The 16,970-nt window shown below is 44.0% G+C and overlaps 1 protein-coding gene across 1 annotated transcript in view; it reads left to right on the forward strand.

Annotated features, from left to right (window-relative positions):
* Window positions 1-16,970, forward strand: part of NCAPD3 (non-SMC condensin II complex subunit D3) — a 53,937-nt gene that overhangs the window by 32,567 nt on the left and 4,400 nt on the right. Inside the window, exons 23-32 of the mRNA XM_075916399.2 lie at window positions 633-871; window positions 1,960-2,039; window positions 11,942-12,079; window positions 12,419-12,552; window positions 12,708-12,907; window positions 13,492-13,602; window positions 14,511-14,678; window positions 15,891-16,060; window positions 16,357-16,493; window positions 16,648-16,725. Of these exons, the coding sequence (XP_075772514.2) occupies window positions 633-871; window positions 1,960-2,039; window positions 11,942-12,079; window positions 12,419-12,552; window positions 12,708-12,907; window positions 13,492-13,602; window positions 14,511-14,678; window positions 15,891-16,060; window positions 16,357-16,493; window positions 16,648-16,725 (1,455 nt within the window). The remainder of the gene's footprint in view (window positions 1-632; window positions 872-1,959; window positions 2,040-11,941; window positions 12,080-12,418; window positions 12,553-12,707; window positions 12,908-13,491; window positions 13,603-14,510; window positions 14,679-15,890; window positions 16,061-16,356; window positions 16,494-16,647; window positions 16,726-16,970) is intronic.

The following is a 16,970-nucleotide window of genomic DNA, read 5'->3' on the forward strand; positions in this document are numbered from 1 at the left end:
TTGTGTTAAAGGCAGGGTAGAGTATGCTTCTACTATTTGAGGAAGGATGTTAGAATTAGGTTCTGTTCCCAGTTCTGCTTTAGACTTCCTGTGTGGTTGTAAACATCCCACTTCTCTAATGTGGGAATACTATTGCTTCCTCACTTATGTACATCAGGAAGCTCAAACCTTTGTTGTTCATGAGCTTAAAAACTCTTGTATGTACAAGACATTAGTGTGAAGGCTTCTAGGAATGTTACTGGGATGGCTCTTGTTATGCATAGGACATTAGGCTACACTCTTAGCTCCTTATGTGGTCCTTTGGGAAAGAGGAAACAGGGTTACTAGACTCATGATATAGGTCTCTTGATTTCTTAGAAGAGGGATAGGACAATCCTTCTCCTTGATTGCCTTTCCCTTGGGGTGGGTTTTGGGTTTCCGTAGAGCCTCCACTACAGCTTTCTTGCTTTTATTCCCTCCTTTACTTCTTGCTCTTGCTGTTTTCTGCTTTTGTTTGTTCGTGGCCTTATTTCTTTATCCATGTGTTTGGGCTTCTATGGAACGAAGAGGAGGTGGAAGGATAGCCCTGAGGAGGTTAGGAACTGCAACATGCGCTGCTCAGATTCTCTCCTCTCTCTCTCTCTCTCTGACAGGTAAGCTATGTCTGCAGCATGAGGATCTAGCAAAGAAATGTGTCGCAGCCCTTGCTCGGGAGCTGGAGGTATCTGAAGATGTGGCCATTCGCAATAACGTTGTCATAGTTATGTGTGACCTCTGTGTCCGCTACACCACCATGGTGGACAGATACATTCCCAACATTTCCATATGCCTAAAGGACTCGAACCCCTTCATTCGCAAGCAGACCCTGATCCTACTTACCAACCTCCTGCAGGTGAACAGAGTGCTTAGGCTAGTTCTCAGTAGTATATTGCAACCGCCTCCATCATAGAATCCTAGCAACCTGCATAATAGATATGCTACTTTCAGACCAACTCTAAAATACCTTTGCAATCTACCCAAACTGTAAGCTGCACTTAACAGTAAATTGTTGCTGCCATAGTTTAACTAAAATGAATAAGTAAATTTCCAGCTAGTAGTTCAGTGGGCTAACTAAGGGTATGTCTACACTTGTACCCTAGTTCTAACTAGGGATGCAAATGTAGGTGATCAAAATTGCTAATGAAGTGGGGATTTAAATATCCCGCACTTCATTAGCATGATCTTGCCGGTGCATTACTCTGCTCAACAGCTGTTTCGAAAGTGAAAGTGTGCGCCAGGATGTGTTAGTTCGAACCAACCCCCTTGGTTCAAACTAATGTTACTCCTCACTTTTTGAGTAACGCAGCGGCAAGATCATGCTAATGAAGCGCGGGATATTTAAATCCCCACTTCATTAGCAATTTCGATCGCCTACATTTGCATCCCTAGTTCGAACTAGGGTGCAAGTGTAGACATACCCTAAGGGATTTTGGTTCAAGGTTTGTCTGCTTTGTTGTTTCTTCTTATTTTCATGAATCTGTAATTTTACCCCCAGTAGATGGGTGGAACAGGTAAGTGTCTATCAAGCAGAAGCGTGGCACTATCCTTTTGTTGTCTATAAGTTAGTTGTAGGGTCGACATCATTTGTGAAAGACAGAAGATATTCCATCCCCTATTTAATAATGTATCCTATGCAGGCAGACTACCAATGTGTTATAATTTATGAGAACAGTGTAGAGGAATGCCTTCTCGGCACCTCCACGGTAGAGTTCAGATTATCTCTTGCTTCCCTTATTCTGCTAACATTTGATGGTAAATCGGGACACTTGCTGCCATGGCATTTAAATAAATGTAATATTTTCAGAATTAAGGGATCTTGAGCTTTATTTTATGTTCCTCCTGTCATGACTCCGAGGATGTATCTGGAGGCAATCTGAGGAAACAAGTAGGGTCATTCCTAGTTCATACTGACATTTCATTGTCTACTTTTTTTTCCTGTAGGAGGAGTTTGTGAAGTGGAAGGAGTCCCTGTTCTTCAGGTTTGTTAGTTCTCTGGTGGATCCCAACACAGATATTGCCAGGTAGGATACCATTTCTGTAAAATATCAAGAGAGCAAAGCAAACGGAATCTCAAATCCCAGCTTTTAATTCTGAATGTAAGGGAGAAATCTCCATGTGAGCTTTCAATGTTCTCTTATCCCTGCCTCCTTTCTATCTACTATGCCTTAATAAAATTTTAGAAGTAGGAATGGAGGAATAGGAAACTTCACTCTGAGCCTAACCTTATCTGAGAGTACAAGAGTGGCAGGAGGGTGAAGAATGCAAGAGCATAGGCAGAACGGTGAGGGTTACAATCTGTTTGCTCTTGCATGTAACTGGGTTATTTGGCCTCTAGACCAGAGGATGTGTCCTGAGGGGCCAGTTACTCATTCCATTTGTCCAGGGAAAGCAGATGCAGGCCAGGAAAATAATGCAAGTATTCCCTGAGAGTGAGGAAGAGGGTCTAGGGAAGCAGTTCATGTCTAGGAGAGACAAGATGTAGAGCCATTCCAGATAATTGTTCATGTAAGGCCCTAAGTTTACCTTATGGAGGGCAAGACTTCCCTCTTTCCCAAGCCAGTATTGACAGATATTGGCAGTTATAAGGCCCACTTGGGGTGGGTTACTCAGGCCTAATCAGGAGGAGTTGCTGAGAGGGAGAATTCAGCCAGCACTTAGGCCCCAAAAAAGAGGGCTGTGCAACCCCTGAACTTGAGAGGAGGAGAGTTTGCAGGCCAGAAAGGCCAGGATTAAAAACATGGTGTCCCTAGAGGAAGAGCAGCGAAACCTGAATCCAAAGCGAAGGCCAGAAGGGATCTTTAGGGAACCAAATGATATTTTAATATTCCCTCTCTCCAGGAGTTCAGGAGTTCAATTTATTAAAGATTATGAGTGTAAACTGAAAGACCTACTGAGAGACAGCAGGGATCATGCCAAATTAGCCTGATATCTGAATTGCTTGGATTCTGTGGGCTTAGATCTGTTGATGCTACTCAAATGTAGTTCAAATAATGAGCGTAGGTCTTTGCTGTCTGATACCCATTTTGGCCTGAGTGCAGTAAGTCGGTGGTTCTGATCTAGTTTTTAATGGATAGGTATTAATAATGAGCTCCACCGTATTTGGTACTGGCAGGTACCCTTGTCATTCTCAGTAGGAAGTTCAGTGCCTGGGACACGGACAAATACCTGTGTAAGTTTCTCCTCTAGGGAATCGATAGGTAGATAATGTGTGCAGAGGAAGCTTGCCCAGCTGCTGCACGTATTCCTGCCTACTCCAAATAGATGGAGGATTACAGTCTCCACAGCCATCAGTCTGGGGCTGTACACCAGCACTTCTACAATGGTCAGTCCTGGCTCTTTCCAGTAGGTGGTGGCATTGCAGTGTCATATTCAGAAAGCTTTAGCTATGGAACAATATTCGTTTCTGTTGCAAGTCTATTTCTGGGCATTTATATTCAGCAGGTGCACACAGAGAAAAAGCCTTTATTCCAGGCTGGAATTGAAATACAGCTCTTGGCCTTGCAAAAACTGTCCTCCCCACTTTACACAGAAGACTCAGTTACAGATCAATACTATAATGTGTTTTTGCATGTTGTTGATTTTGCTTTTAAACATCACACGAGACTGGTTGAAAACCTACTGAGAGACACCAGGGATCACGTTGAATTAGCCTGATATCTGAAATAGGATTTTTGTTTTGTTTCCTTCTCCCTTTGAGTTCTGGGAAGTGAATGCATACAAGCTTTAATTTGCACTCTTGCCAATTAGAAACTAATTTGTCAGAAGCTTATTCTGGTGACCTTTGGATAGTGGGGAGAGGAGAGAGAGATGGTCTTAGATGCAGTCCAGTCTTAGGCTCTTCTTCAGAAGGTAATTATTGCTCTTCTATATTAACTGCTTCTCTGCTGTTTTATTCACAGTAGAATGAATTCAGTTTGCATCCTTGTAACAAAACACCACTTGAATCAGCACAGTTACTGGTTTTCTTATCAATGCAAATGTATACCTTCAGGCTGTGTCTACATTGGCATCCCTTTCCAGAAAAGGGATGCTAATGAGACACTTCGGAATTGCAAATCCGCTGGGGATTTAAATATCCCCCGCGGCATTTGCATTTACATGACTGCCGCTTTTTTCCGGCGTGGGGTTTTTGCCAGAGAAAAGCGCCAGTGTAGACGCGATTTTCCGGAAAATAAGCCCTTTTCCGGAAGATCCCTTATTCCTACTTGAAAGTAGGAAGGGCTTATTTTCCGGAAAATCGCGTCTATACTAGTGCTTTTCTCCAGCAAAAACCCCGCGCCGGAAAAAAGCGGCAGCCATGTAAATGCAAATGCCGCGGGGGATATTTAAATCCCCCGCGGATTTGCAATTCTGAAGTGTCTCATTAGCATCCCTATTCCGGAAAGGGATGCCAATGTAGACACAGCCTTATGGTAGGGAAAATAATGCCACTCACCTGATAGTTGCTCCTTTTAAAGGCATTAACATTTTCTTTTCCAATGGCCAAGTTAAAGTACTAGAATGAAAAGGTTTCACTTGGCACTGACACAACATAGGTTGTTGCCCAACACAGCAATTCACACGTGAAATAGTAAACTTGACCCCACAAACCTATGTTCAAACAGGGTTAATGGCCTGATCTCCAGCAGACTCCCTGAGCACCATGATTCATAGCAAAGGTTTAAGCTTTTGTCTTACCTCGCCATAAAGTGTTTGACTTGCACCTGCATGTGGCCGGTAAGCATTCTCACTGTCTACATAAACTGCAAATTGCTAGGCACTGCCTGCTGAGCTGCTGACTGAATGAGTTGGCCTTCAATTTAGTTTTAAAATTCTTGCCTTGAGTCAGATTCGTAACAATTGCATGTAGACTTTATTAGTTTGGGTAGCCTGCTCAAGTGGGGATGAACTTCAGGAAGTCCTTAAGACTTGCTAAGGGAGAAGTTTTTGCATGCTTCCTAACATAGAAACAGCAAGTCTGGTCTTCTGTGGTTTTGTAGGCATTATCTCCTGGATGTCGGGAAGCATGTTTGTTAGTTTTCACTCATTTGTATATGCACAGTGGCTATCTGAATGTGTCACAAATGCCTAAAATGTTAACGTGGCATTAAAGTGCTGTTGATAAAAATCCCTCACCTTAAATACCTCAGGTTTCACTCTAATTCTTCCAATGCTAGAGACAAGGTAGGCGAGGTAACATTTTTTAAATTGCATATTGATATCTGTTCTTCCAGAGCTGGCATTTTGGTAGCTCTTTAGGCAACAGTTTTAGAAGGCAGAGAAGACCTTCAAAATTCTTATGTAAAAAAGCAAGAAGAAACCCCTTCCATTTTCCCCTTTCCAAAAAGACACGCCTTATTGATCTATCATAGATAAAGCAAAAGTGCTCCCATAGCCCTTATAAAATATCATTTGCAGATCCCCCTTTAAACACACAGCAAGTGTCTAAAAAAATGTTGTTTGGATTTTCCATCCCAATTCTGATAAACTGTTTGAAAATCTTTTTCCAACTAGATGCTTTTAAGCTTGATTTCTGTCCCTCCCTTATTTCCTCTCTGAGCTTAACTTCGTGCAATGTTTTCTCACTTAAGTAACCTATAATTCTGACCCCTGAATTGGTGCAGTGCAAATACTATCGTCCTTTCTGTAGAACTCAAAGAACACAGGTGATACCTAAAACCTGGAGCTTATGGCTGTGTCCAGACTCAGGGGTTTTTTCGAAAAAAGTAGCCTTTTTTCGAAAAAACCTCACCTGCGTCTAGACTGCAGCCGCGTTCTTTCAAAATTAAATCGAAAGAACGCGGCTTTTCTTTCGATGGCGGTAAACCTCAATTTACGAGGAAGAACGCCTTCTTTCGAAAGTTCCTCTTTCGAAAGAAGGCGTTCTTGAATGTAAATAGGGCTTCTTCGAAAGAGAGCATCCAGACTCACTGGATGCTTTTTTCGAAAAAGCAAGCCGCTTTTTCGAAAGTTCAACGTGCAGTCTAGACGCTCTCTTTCGAAAGAGTCTCTTTCGAAAGTATCTTTCGAAAGAGCCTCTTTCGAAAGAGGCTTGCAGTCTAGACATAGCCTATGAGTAAATGACTTTGAACTTTCCCCGGTGAACGTAGATAGCAAAGAGCAAAACTTTAAACTACTGTAAAATGCTAGAATAGCTAGTGATGCCTAAGAGCTCCTTGCACCAAAAACTTGTCCAGGCCAGAGGGTTTTTTCCCCCAAACCATTCCCCTTTCTCCCCCGCCCCTCCCAAACACTTAAGCTCTGTGCAAATGTGCAGCATTCTCTTGTTGGCATCCCTTGTGTCTTGAGGCCAGGCCTCCCTCAGCTGCTGACCAGTGGTCAGATCATTGGTGGTAAATGAGTCCAGGAAATACCCTGAATATTTTCCCAGTACACAAGTGTTTCCTGATGAGCATCATCCTTTGTATTTCTTGTTAGGAAGTAAAATCAATTAAATGTTGCTTATGACTTTTCCATACACAACCCATTCAGTTGCTCCTGAAAATACTGCCTAAACCTATACTGTAGTGTAAAACCAAAAAGGAGACCCACAAAGTTAATTGCGTTTATCATTTAAAGACTGTTTCCAGGAAATGGGATAGCTTGTTGCAAACTGTCAGGAAATGAACTGTTTTGCCCCTCAGTTTGGCTTGTGCGCAGACAACAGCATTGGTAGGAGTCAGATCTAATACAAGTGAGCATTTTGCAAGCTTTCATATGCAGCTGTGTCTCCGTACCTCACTGTAGCTGAGATCCTCCAGTTTCATACGTATGCTTTCCTGGTCCTGTATCCTCACACTGTTCTGCCAGCATACCGTTATCTGAGCATCTTTTTCAGCATCTTCTTGCAGTCCTGTTGCAGTTTTGCGTCTTGTCCCTAGCAGCAGCTGCCCTTAGTGTGGAAGCTGTGAAATGAGATTGTACTTTCAGCTTCTGCTAGTGCTCATCACTGAGCATGGCACAAACACAACTTGTATTGCTCTTCACAATCTCCTTGTGAAATAGGAGAAGCTATTCCTTGCATGTTACAGATGGGGAAACCAAAGCACAGAGAGACTGCGTGATTTGCCAGATTCCCACAGGAAGTGGGACAGGGGCCGTTAACAGGGAGTTTGGAGAGAGAGTCCTCCAGATAAAGGAGGAAGCTAATATAGGAGCCTTGAGAGAAGTGGTCTGTCTGTAGTGTGTGTTTGTGTTTGGGGTTTTCTTGCTGTGTGCTGAGCTTGTGTTTGGCTGGTGGTGGTTTTTTTTTCTTCTTCCCTTCCCCCTTCTCTGCCTCCCTGCCCCCCCCCCCCTCCGTCCACCCCCCAGTGTGTGTGCTGTGACTGGCAGGTGGAAGCTATAAGCTTCTAATCAGGGTTTGAAATCTAGAAGCCTCTGTTCATTGGTTGAGCCTTAATCAGGAGGAGGGGCGATCGGGCAGTCCAGGGCTTTATAAAAGAGTGAGTCAGTGACCAGGGACTGTTAACAGGGAGCTTGGAGAGGGAGTTGGGAAGGGGGTGAGAGACCCTTGCCATTCTTTAACATCTTTTCACTACACTCCTTCCTTTCAAGAAGGCATTGTGAAGGAATCTCTCAGAAGGAAGGCAGGCAGGTATGGATCTGATAGTTCTGCTGTTATTACCTGCACAGCATGTGCCATGTTTATCTTCCTCCCAGAAGAAAGAAGGGATTTCATCTGCACTAAGTACAAGCTGGTCACCATTTTGGAAGAAAAAATTAGAGGACTGGAGGCCCAAGTATCGACCTTACGTTGTATCAGAGAGGATGAAGACTTCCTCGATAGAAGGCAGCATTTAATCCTGCAGCCACAGCAGTCTGAAGAGCCAGTCAGGGGAGTATAGGACAAGGAAGAAAACTGGCAGCATGTATCCTCTAGAAGTAGAAGGCGGCCAACTCAGGTATCCCCCATTCCTGTAGAGGTAAGTAACTGCTTTCAGGCTCTCTCCACAGGCGCTATGGTGGAGAATACTTTGGCAGGGACCTCTCAGGGAAGAAATCAGAAGGGAACACTATCTACCGGAAGGCATGGGATGCATAGTCCTAGGGATGGGGGTTTCACGACCACCACTCCCAAAAGAAGACAGGTGGTGGTGGTCAGGGACTCCCTCCTAAAAGGGACTGAGTCATCCATCTGCCGTTCAGACCTCTAATCTCGAGAAGTGTGCTGCTTACCGGGAGCTCTCATTCAGGATGTGACTGAGAGTCTTCTGAAAGTGATTAAACCTTAAGATCGCTACCCCTTCCTGCTTCTCCATGTAGGAACTAACGATATGGTCTATGGGTTAAATTTAGAGGTGGAAGCAACAGGGGTGATGTTGTAGTTGGTGTCTGCTATAGACCGTCGGATCAGGTGGATGAGGTAGACAAAGTTTTCTTTGGACAACGGAAAGAAGCTTCAAGATCGCAGGCCCTAGTTCTCATGGGAGACTTGAATCACCCTGATATCTGTTGGGAGACCAATACGGCAGTACACAGACAATCCAGGAAGTTTTTGGAGAATGTTGGGGATAACTTCTTGGTACAGGTGCTGAAGGAACTGACATCGGGCCATGTGCAGCTTGACCTGCTGCTCTCAAATGGAGGAACTAGTAGGGGAAGTAGAAGTGGGTGACAACCTGGGAAGCAGTGATCATGAGATGGTAGATTTCAGGATCCTGACCAAAGGAAGAAAGGAGAGTAGGAAAATACACACCCTGGACTTCAGAAGAGCAGACTTGACTCCCTCAGAGAACTGATGAGCGGGATTCCCTGGGATGCGTACATGAAGGAGAAAGGAGTCCAGGAGATCTGGCAGTATTTTAAAGAAGGCTTATTAAAGGCACAGGAAGAAACCATCTCAATGCGCAGCAAGAAAGGACATCCTCGGTGAGCTTAAACACAAAAAGGAAGCTTACAAGAAGTGGAAACTTAGACAGATGACTAGGGAGGAGTATAAATATATTGCTCGAGAATGCAGGGGAGTTATCAGGAAGGTGAAAGTGCCATTGGAATTGCAGCTGGCAAGGAATGTGAAGGGTAACAAGATAGGTTTCTATAGGCATGTTAGCTATAAGAGGGTGATCAGAGACAGTATGGGGCCCTTACTGAATGAGGGAGATAACCTAGTGACAGATGTGGGAAAAGCTGAAGTACTCAATGCATTCTTTGCCTCTGTCTTCACAAACAAGGTCAGCTCCCAGACAAATGCACTAGGGAACACAGTATGGGAAGGAGGTGGACAGCCCTTGGTGGGGAAAGAACAAGTTAGGAACTATTTAGAAAAGCTAGACATACACAAATCCATGGGCCTGGATTTAATGCATCTGAAGGTACTGAGGGAGTTGGCACATGTCATTGCGGAGCCTGTGGCCATTATCTTTGAAAACTCGTGGAGATCGGGAGAGATCCCAGATGGTTGGAAAAAGGCAAATGTAGTGCCCAACAAAGGGGAAGAAGGACAATCCAGGGAACTACAGACCAGTCAGCCTTACCTTAGTCCCAAAAAAATCATGGAATCCATTTTTGAAGCACTTGGAAGAGGAGAAAGTGATCAGGAATAGTCAACGTGGATTCATGAAGGGCAAGTCGTGCCTGACCAATCTGATTAGCTTCTATGATGAGGTAACTGGCTCGGTGGATATGGGAAAGTCTGTAGATGTGATATATGTTGACTTTAGCAAGGCTTTTGATATGGTCTCCCACAAGATTCTTGCCAGCAAGTTAAGGAAGTATGGATTGGATAAATGGGCTGTAGGATGGATGGAAAGACTGTCGTGCCCAAAGGATAGTGATTGACGGAGAATTTAATCCGAGGGTTCAGATGGGGGCCCAAAACCCCTACCAAATCAATTCCAGACACCCTTCTTAAGCAACCAGCTTTATTCAGGAATGCATTCCAGGGCAAAAATCTCCAGGATACTCAGGAAAAAGTTTCTGCAAATGCCCAAACAAAAGGCAAGGTCTTTTGTACTGTCTTACATGGTAATTACCCCTTTTCCACTGACCACTCACAATTGCATGCATATACAGGTCATGCCCCTTTGCACCAAATTCCCTCCAATCATTATTTGTCCCTTCACAGTCCCTTTGCAGGCCTTACAACAGGTTCAAACCAGTTTCACCTATCCCCTCCTTTTGCATACCTGTGTTCAAGCACGTACCTCTTTACAAAGACCAGACTTAACATCCAGGTCACAGCAGAGGTCATACTGACAACAAATTAAGTTTATCCTTCATGATCAATGGCTTGATGTCAGGTTGACGGTCGGTTTCTAGCGGAGTGCCCCAAGGATCAGTTCTTGGACCGGTTTTGTTCAACATCTTTATTAATGACCTGGACATGGGGATGGATCAGCAAGTTCACAGATGACACTAAGCTAGAGGGAGCGGTAGATACGCTGGAAGGCAGGGATAGGATCCAGAGTGACCTGGACACATTAGAGGATTGGGCCAGAAGAAATCTGATGAGGTTCAACAAGGACAAGTGCAGAGTCCTGCACTTGGGACGGAAGAATCCCAAGCATTGTTACAGGCTGGGGACTGAATAGCAGTTCTGCAGAAAAGGACCTAGGGATTACAGTAGATGGGAAGCTGGATATGAGTCTTGACTACAAGTGTGCTCTTGTAGTCAAGAAGGCGAATGGCATATTAGGTTGCATTAGGAGGAGCATTGCCAGCAGATCCAGAGAAGTGATTATTCCCCTTTATTTGGCTCTGGTGGGGCCACATCTGGAATCTTGTGTCCAGTTCTGGGCCCCCCACTATAGAAAGGATGTGGACATATTGGAGAGGGTCCAGCGGAGGGTGACCAAAATAATTAGGGGGCTGGAGCACATGATCTGAGGAGAGACTGAGGGATTTGGGTTTGACTAGTCTGCAGAAGAGAAGAGTGAGGGGGGATTTGAGAGCAGCCTTCAACTTCCTGAAGGGAGGTTCCCAAGAGGATGGAGAGAGGCTGTTCACAGAAGTGACGGATGGCAGAACAAGGAGCAATGATTTCAGGTTACAGTGGGGGAGGTCTAGATTGGATATTAGGAAAACCTATTTCACTAGAAGGGTGGTGAAGCACTGGAATGGGTTACCTAGGGAGGGGGTGGAATCTCCGTCCCTGGAGGCATTTAAGTCTCGGTTTGACAAAGCCCTGGCTGGGTTGATTTAGTTGGGATTGGTCCTGCCTTGGGCAGGGGGCTGGACTTGATGACCTTCTGAGGTCTCTTCCAGCTCTATTCTAAGTTTTTGGCAAAACCAGGCTTTAAACCTAGCTGTTCTGATTGCTAGTCAAGTGTCCTAACCGCAAGCCATTTTCCTCTCTTTTCTTCTGTCTGTGGCCAAACCAATAGTCAAATATGAATCTTAACAGTGAACAGAATCCAAGGTCACTGGGCTTCCAGAACATTTTAAAATGTTTGTTCAAACAACTTTCTTGATCCACAACAGTTTGTGTACCGGGCAGAGGGGCATGAAGTAGCCTTCAGTTTGTAACAAAATCTTGTACTGCCTACTCAACTGACCATTGTCCAGGCTAAAGCTGTGATTATTCTGAGTGCCTAAATCCCTTTGAAAATGTGTTGTATGAGCCAAAATCAGCTAGGTGTTGTGATTCTAGGAGAAGCAGTGACTCAGTATCTTGAAAATCTGGGCCTTAGTCTCCAAAGTGTCTGTCACTTTTTAAAATAGGATTTAGGCTCGTAGACCACTTAAAGAGTCATTGGCAATGTTATGCCTGGTTTTTGGTTCATGTAAGTTATTTCTCTCCCTCCCTCTTAATTGTGTTGAGCTTCTTTGTATTTATAATTTGAGTAAGCTTGCATCATAGATGCTGAAAGCTTTTCAGCATAATTCTGGATGGGGGAAAATGGAGCATGAAGTAAATAGTTCAGCATCTTTCTCAAGGCCCTGATGTGGCAGGGAAATCGTTACGTGTCCTGTTGAGGTGGTTCTAACTTTTCAACCCTGTATCCAGGTTTGGGGAGTTCTGCCTGGTGCACTTGTTACTGAAGAGGAACCCAGTCATGTTCTCCCAACACTTCATCGAGTGCATTTTCCACTTCAATGGCTATGAGAAACATGAGAAGTACAACAAGTTCCCCCAGACTGAACGGTCAGTGAATATTTAGCAGGAATTGCATGTGAATATCAGTGTGGTGCTGGGAATGCAGCAAGGGTTGTGGGCCTGGAGCAGAGTTTTCATGGTCATTTAGAGTATGTGGCAATGAACAATAAAACCCTAAGAATAATTCCCATTAAACGAACACTATTCTGCCTTCCTTCTGGCACCTTCCACGAGAAACTTCTGATAGACTGCGTGTGTACGTTATGCAGCCGGTTTTTAGACCTTTAAGGTGGCATTCAAATGTTTCTTGCCAGATTTGAAGTCTTGTTACTTGTATAATGCCATGTATGTTTGTTGGCTGGAGTTAAAATGTCTTCATTTACTCAGGGAGAAGAACCTCTTTTCGCTGAAGGGGAAAGATAATAAAGGAAAAAGAATGCAGATCTACAGGTTCCTGCTTGAGCATTTTACTGATGAGCAAAGGTTCAACATCACTTCTAAAATCAGCCTGAACATCTTAGGTAGGGTCATCATTTTTGGCACAGATTGAGCAGTGTAAAAACAAATCCAGTGATGAGCCAGTTGCATCTGTTTAGCCTCTGGGTGCATCACAGGGACCCTTTTGCCCTGGCTTAACATGATTCTGGGAATAAAAATCTCTCCCAATATTTTACAGCATGCTTCGTGGATGGCATCCTCCCACTGGACATGGAAGCCAATGGGTTGCTTTCCGATACATTTGAAATCCTTAGCTGCAAAGAGATCAAACTATCAGCTATGAGAGCTAAACCCGATGAAGATATCCAGCCAGATGAGGATGAAATGGCCATGGCCAATGCTGTCATGCAAGCAGCGCAAAAGAAACTCATCTCACAAGTGAGTATCACTTGACATAGAGTGGGAAGAATGGGCACAGCACCGAATGAAATCTAAACCTACAGCTAGGGTGAATCTGAAGTGCATTGATCTATAGTGGGGACTGCCACCCATCTCCCCACATTTTATGTCCATACAGTCCTTATGATCTGGTGAATCTGTGCAAGCAGCACATGTCGCAAAATGAAAATGTCCTACAAAGGCATGCTGGCTTTTTGAGGTTTCCTTGAACAATCAATTTGAATTAGACTGTACCTGCAGTTTTTGTGACTGATGTGTTTTAAACGATTCCTCCCTAGTTCAAGAGCCAAATTCAGATGTGGTGTAAACTGATAGAACTTTTCTAAAGTCAGTTGAGTTACTCTATGGCTCAGTTTGGCTCTAAGACACTCTTACGTATGAAGCATTTGAAGTTAATGATAGGTTTTGATGCAGCTGTCTGCAGCTTTCCATTAGAATAACAGATGCGGACAAGCATAAAAGTGAAACCACAGTGTTCATACACACTGTGGGATGTGTGCACGGTGTGCTGTTATTTGTCTCTTGTTCTTGTATATTAAATGTTTGTGTTTTATTAACTACAGGTTCAGAAGAAGAACTTCATAGAAAACATCATCCCAATAATAACTTCATTGAAGTCTTTGTTGGAACAGAATAGGATTCCAGCTCTGAGAGACCTCATGAACTATCTGCGGGTAAGGGAAGACTTGTGTCTTTCTCCCAGATTGAGAATTTGGACTCGTGGCCAGAAGTAGAACCCAAAGTCTATATTTTAATCCTGCCTCGCAGTATCTACGTTGTTCCTTTTATTTATATCCCACAAAAACCCTAGATCTGACCGATCACACGAGAGACAGATTCCTCTCATGGTACTAAAGAAAAAAAAGTGTTTGTATATTTTTGTATACATGCACACATGAAATTCAGGCACAATTTTAACCACTAAAAGAATAAAATTAATCTTGCTTAAACCATGTAAAAACACTTTCACTCTTGTTACAATAGACATCAAATCTCTTTTTATCCCTTACTAAAATTAAAGTATTAAACCCTTTACTTCAGATTGCTGAAATTCTATTTATGACAAACTGGCAAGTGATTTACAGCAAATTGCCCAACATCCAATCCTGCCCACAACATAAGTACATTTTTCCTGTGCCCACTATTATGGCAAAGGGTCCCATGGAACCTGCAGGATCCCAGTCCCACTGCAGGGCTTCAACCTGAAGCTGCCATAGAAGGATGTTTTGAAACCCAGTGAAATGACATTGTATCGCTTGATCGGGTAAACTGTTCCTTTCTGATAGCCAGGTTGTCCGGTTGCTCTGTGGTGATGGGATTACAGATGAAGGCTGTGTACTACGCTAAGTAAAAGGCTTCTCTCCGTGGAGTGGGCAGAAACTTTCAATGTTCATAGCAGTTATGATCAGCAGCAGATCTCTTTGCTAGACCTACTTTGTCATTTAAACAAACAGTTGTGCTGTCCCAACTAGCGTTTCCATTTGAACTTCAAGAGCTGTGATGTGAACATGCATGTTAAGTGCTGGTAAGAAGAGATTTTGAAATAGGGAAGTCAAAGTAAATTAACTGTTGCGCCTTCCAGGAAGTGATGCAAGATTATCGGAATGAAATCAAAGACTTCTTTGCAGTGGACAAGCAGCTGGCCGCAGAGCTGGAGTATGACATGAAAAAATATGAAGAGCAGCTGGCCAGGGAGAGAGAGAGGGAAGAAGGTCAGATAGAGGTCACCAATGTCCTGAACACAATCCAGGTACTGGCGTCCACCAGAACTAGGTGTATGCTGCACTTGTAGCCAGTAGCCATACAGCTTACAGCTATAAATCACATTACAAAGCCCATGTATGGTACTTTGACTGGTTCTTCTGTGTCTTTCTCACTGCTATAGTTCCTGCCGAGCAGGGCTTTATTTTTTTTAGAGACATCGATAACAATTTTAAAAACTCTTTCCTCTCTGACATTGATGAATTCAAACAGAACTTACAGTCTAATGTGTTATTTACCATAAATAAAATTAAATTAATGGAGATTGCCTATCTCCTAGAACTGGAAGGGACCTTGAAAGGTCATTGAGGCCAGTCCCCTGCCTTCACAGCAGGACCAAGTACCATCCCTGACAAGTTTTTGCCCCAAATCCCTAAATGGCCTCCACAAGGCTTGAACTCACAACCCTGGGTTTAGCAGGCCAATGCTCAAACCACTGAGCTATCCCTCCCCCCCACCATGTGTGTTACTCTGCTTCCACCCTGAAAATACCCAGTCAGTTTCAACTTCACGTTCTAGTGTTCCCATGTACTAGAACAATCCTGCAAGCTATCCTCAGGGGTGTACATCTGAACCCTGAACCCTTGTGTGTTCACATCTGCCTTATTCCTAGTGTTCATAAAATCAGGAAACTCATGAAAACCTTCCTGTGCACAGCCTGAAAAGTTAGGGGGACTGTTGCTGCAAGTCTAAAATTCCTGGCTGTGGCCAGACCTTCGCTTAACTGGTCAAGTTCTTTTTCTCAGTAGGCTTTGAGGAACTGGCAGCAGTGGTTCTTGCAGCTCCTGTGACAAGGATCCATCTCCCTAAGTTACACCATTTGATCTGAACTCTCTTTAATGAAGTAATTCAACCGTGGCTCGATTACATATATCCTCAGCGGTTGTAGGTCAAGATTTTCAGACAGAATGAGTGATCCTTAGCGCCTCAGTTTTTGGCTACATAACAAGACATTTTAAAGGCACTTGACTTTCAGCTCCTGCTCTTGAAATTGAGGCCACTTTATTAGATGTGTCAGGTTGAACACCCAGATTGACAAGTGATTTTTTTGAACATCTTGGGCTATAGATATGGCTCCTGGGCATGTCTTAACCAGACACACTGGATTCATAGCGTGACATGGTGTCTTTGTGACAGGCCTATGAATTACATTCATAAAATAATGAAATTCTGGCAGATCATTTCCCCTTCTCTTCCATAGGAATCCCCAAGTTCAGACACAGCAGTGCCTCCTAATGGCCAGAACAACAATGCCCATTCACCTGTTGCTGGGAGACGGCCTTCGTTGTCTGGGTCTCCTGCTTGCCCTGCTCCGTTTGGGTTTACTACGCCCAGAGCTGGCATTTTGAAGCAGCAACTGTTTAGACCCAGGTATGGATTTCAAATTGTACAGTTGGTTAGAATGGTGCTCTGCAGGTGGGCATTAAATAGTGTGTCAAGGCATCTTCTCTTTTCTCAGGTGGGCAATGTGAATACCCCAGTAAGTAGACCCTATTAGTCACCATAGTCTTAGTGTGTGTGTGTGTGTGTGTGTGTGTGTGTGTTACAGAGACTGCTGGGAGTTTGATAGTGAATTGGAAGTGAGCAAGATCTTCCCTAAATGTATCGCATTGGGAGTGACTTGTAGAAGGAACCCCTTGGAGAGTGTGGCTTCCTTTGCCTTATAGACAGATGTCCCTGAGCACGCTTGCCATCCTGAACTCTGCCAAGAAAGCCATGGAGGCCAGTAACAAGCAGCGCAGCAGAAGTGTGGGAGGAAGGCCGCACTCGCCGTCTCCAGCAAGCACAGCTGACAGCAAGCAAGGTAAGCAGCTAACAGCAGGCTTTTGCATGCTACAGAGCAGGTTCAGTGTGGAAGCCGCCTGGTGGTTTAGACCTGTGAGCAGGAGGCGTGGTTGTAGAACTGTGTTGGGGAGAATTTTCTGTCCTTAACTTTTTAATTTTCTTGTTACTTCTAGTGTCTTTGTGTAGCCTAAACCAACAGTCTACTGGAGCAAACGTTTCCCTGGTGGGCCGAGCAATCAGTACTCCTGACCGTAAGTAGCCCAGCTCCGTACATTTCAAGTTGCCCAAGAACTCCTTCTTTGCACCAGTTTAGCCTCGACTGTAGTGCAGCCGTAGTCAACCTTTCATTAGTTAGTAAAGAGCCACTTTTCTCCGGATTATTGTATATCTGTATTGCAACAGTGCCAAACAAGGGAGTCTTTGAGAGTCACAGCATGACATGCTAGTGTGGAGACAGTGTATGATAAGGCCTGTACTTCTGGCTACTGAATGGAGG

The sequence above is a fragment of the Pelodiscus sinensis genome, chromosome 25 (genome assembly GCF_052426305.1).
Source record: "Pelodiscus sinensis isolate ZL-2025 chromosome 25, ASM5242630v1, whole genome shotgun sequence".
Taxonomy (NCBI): domain Eukaryota; kingdom Metazoa; phylum Chordata; order Testudines; family Trionychidae; genus Pelodiscus; species Pelodiscus sinensis.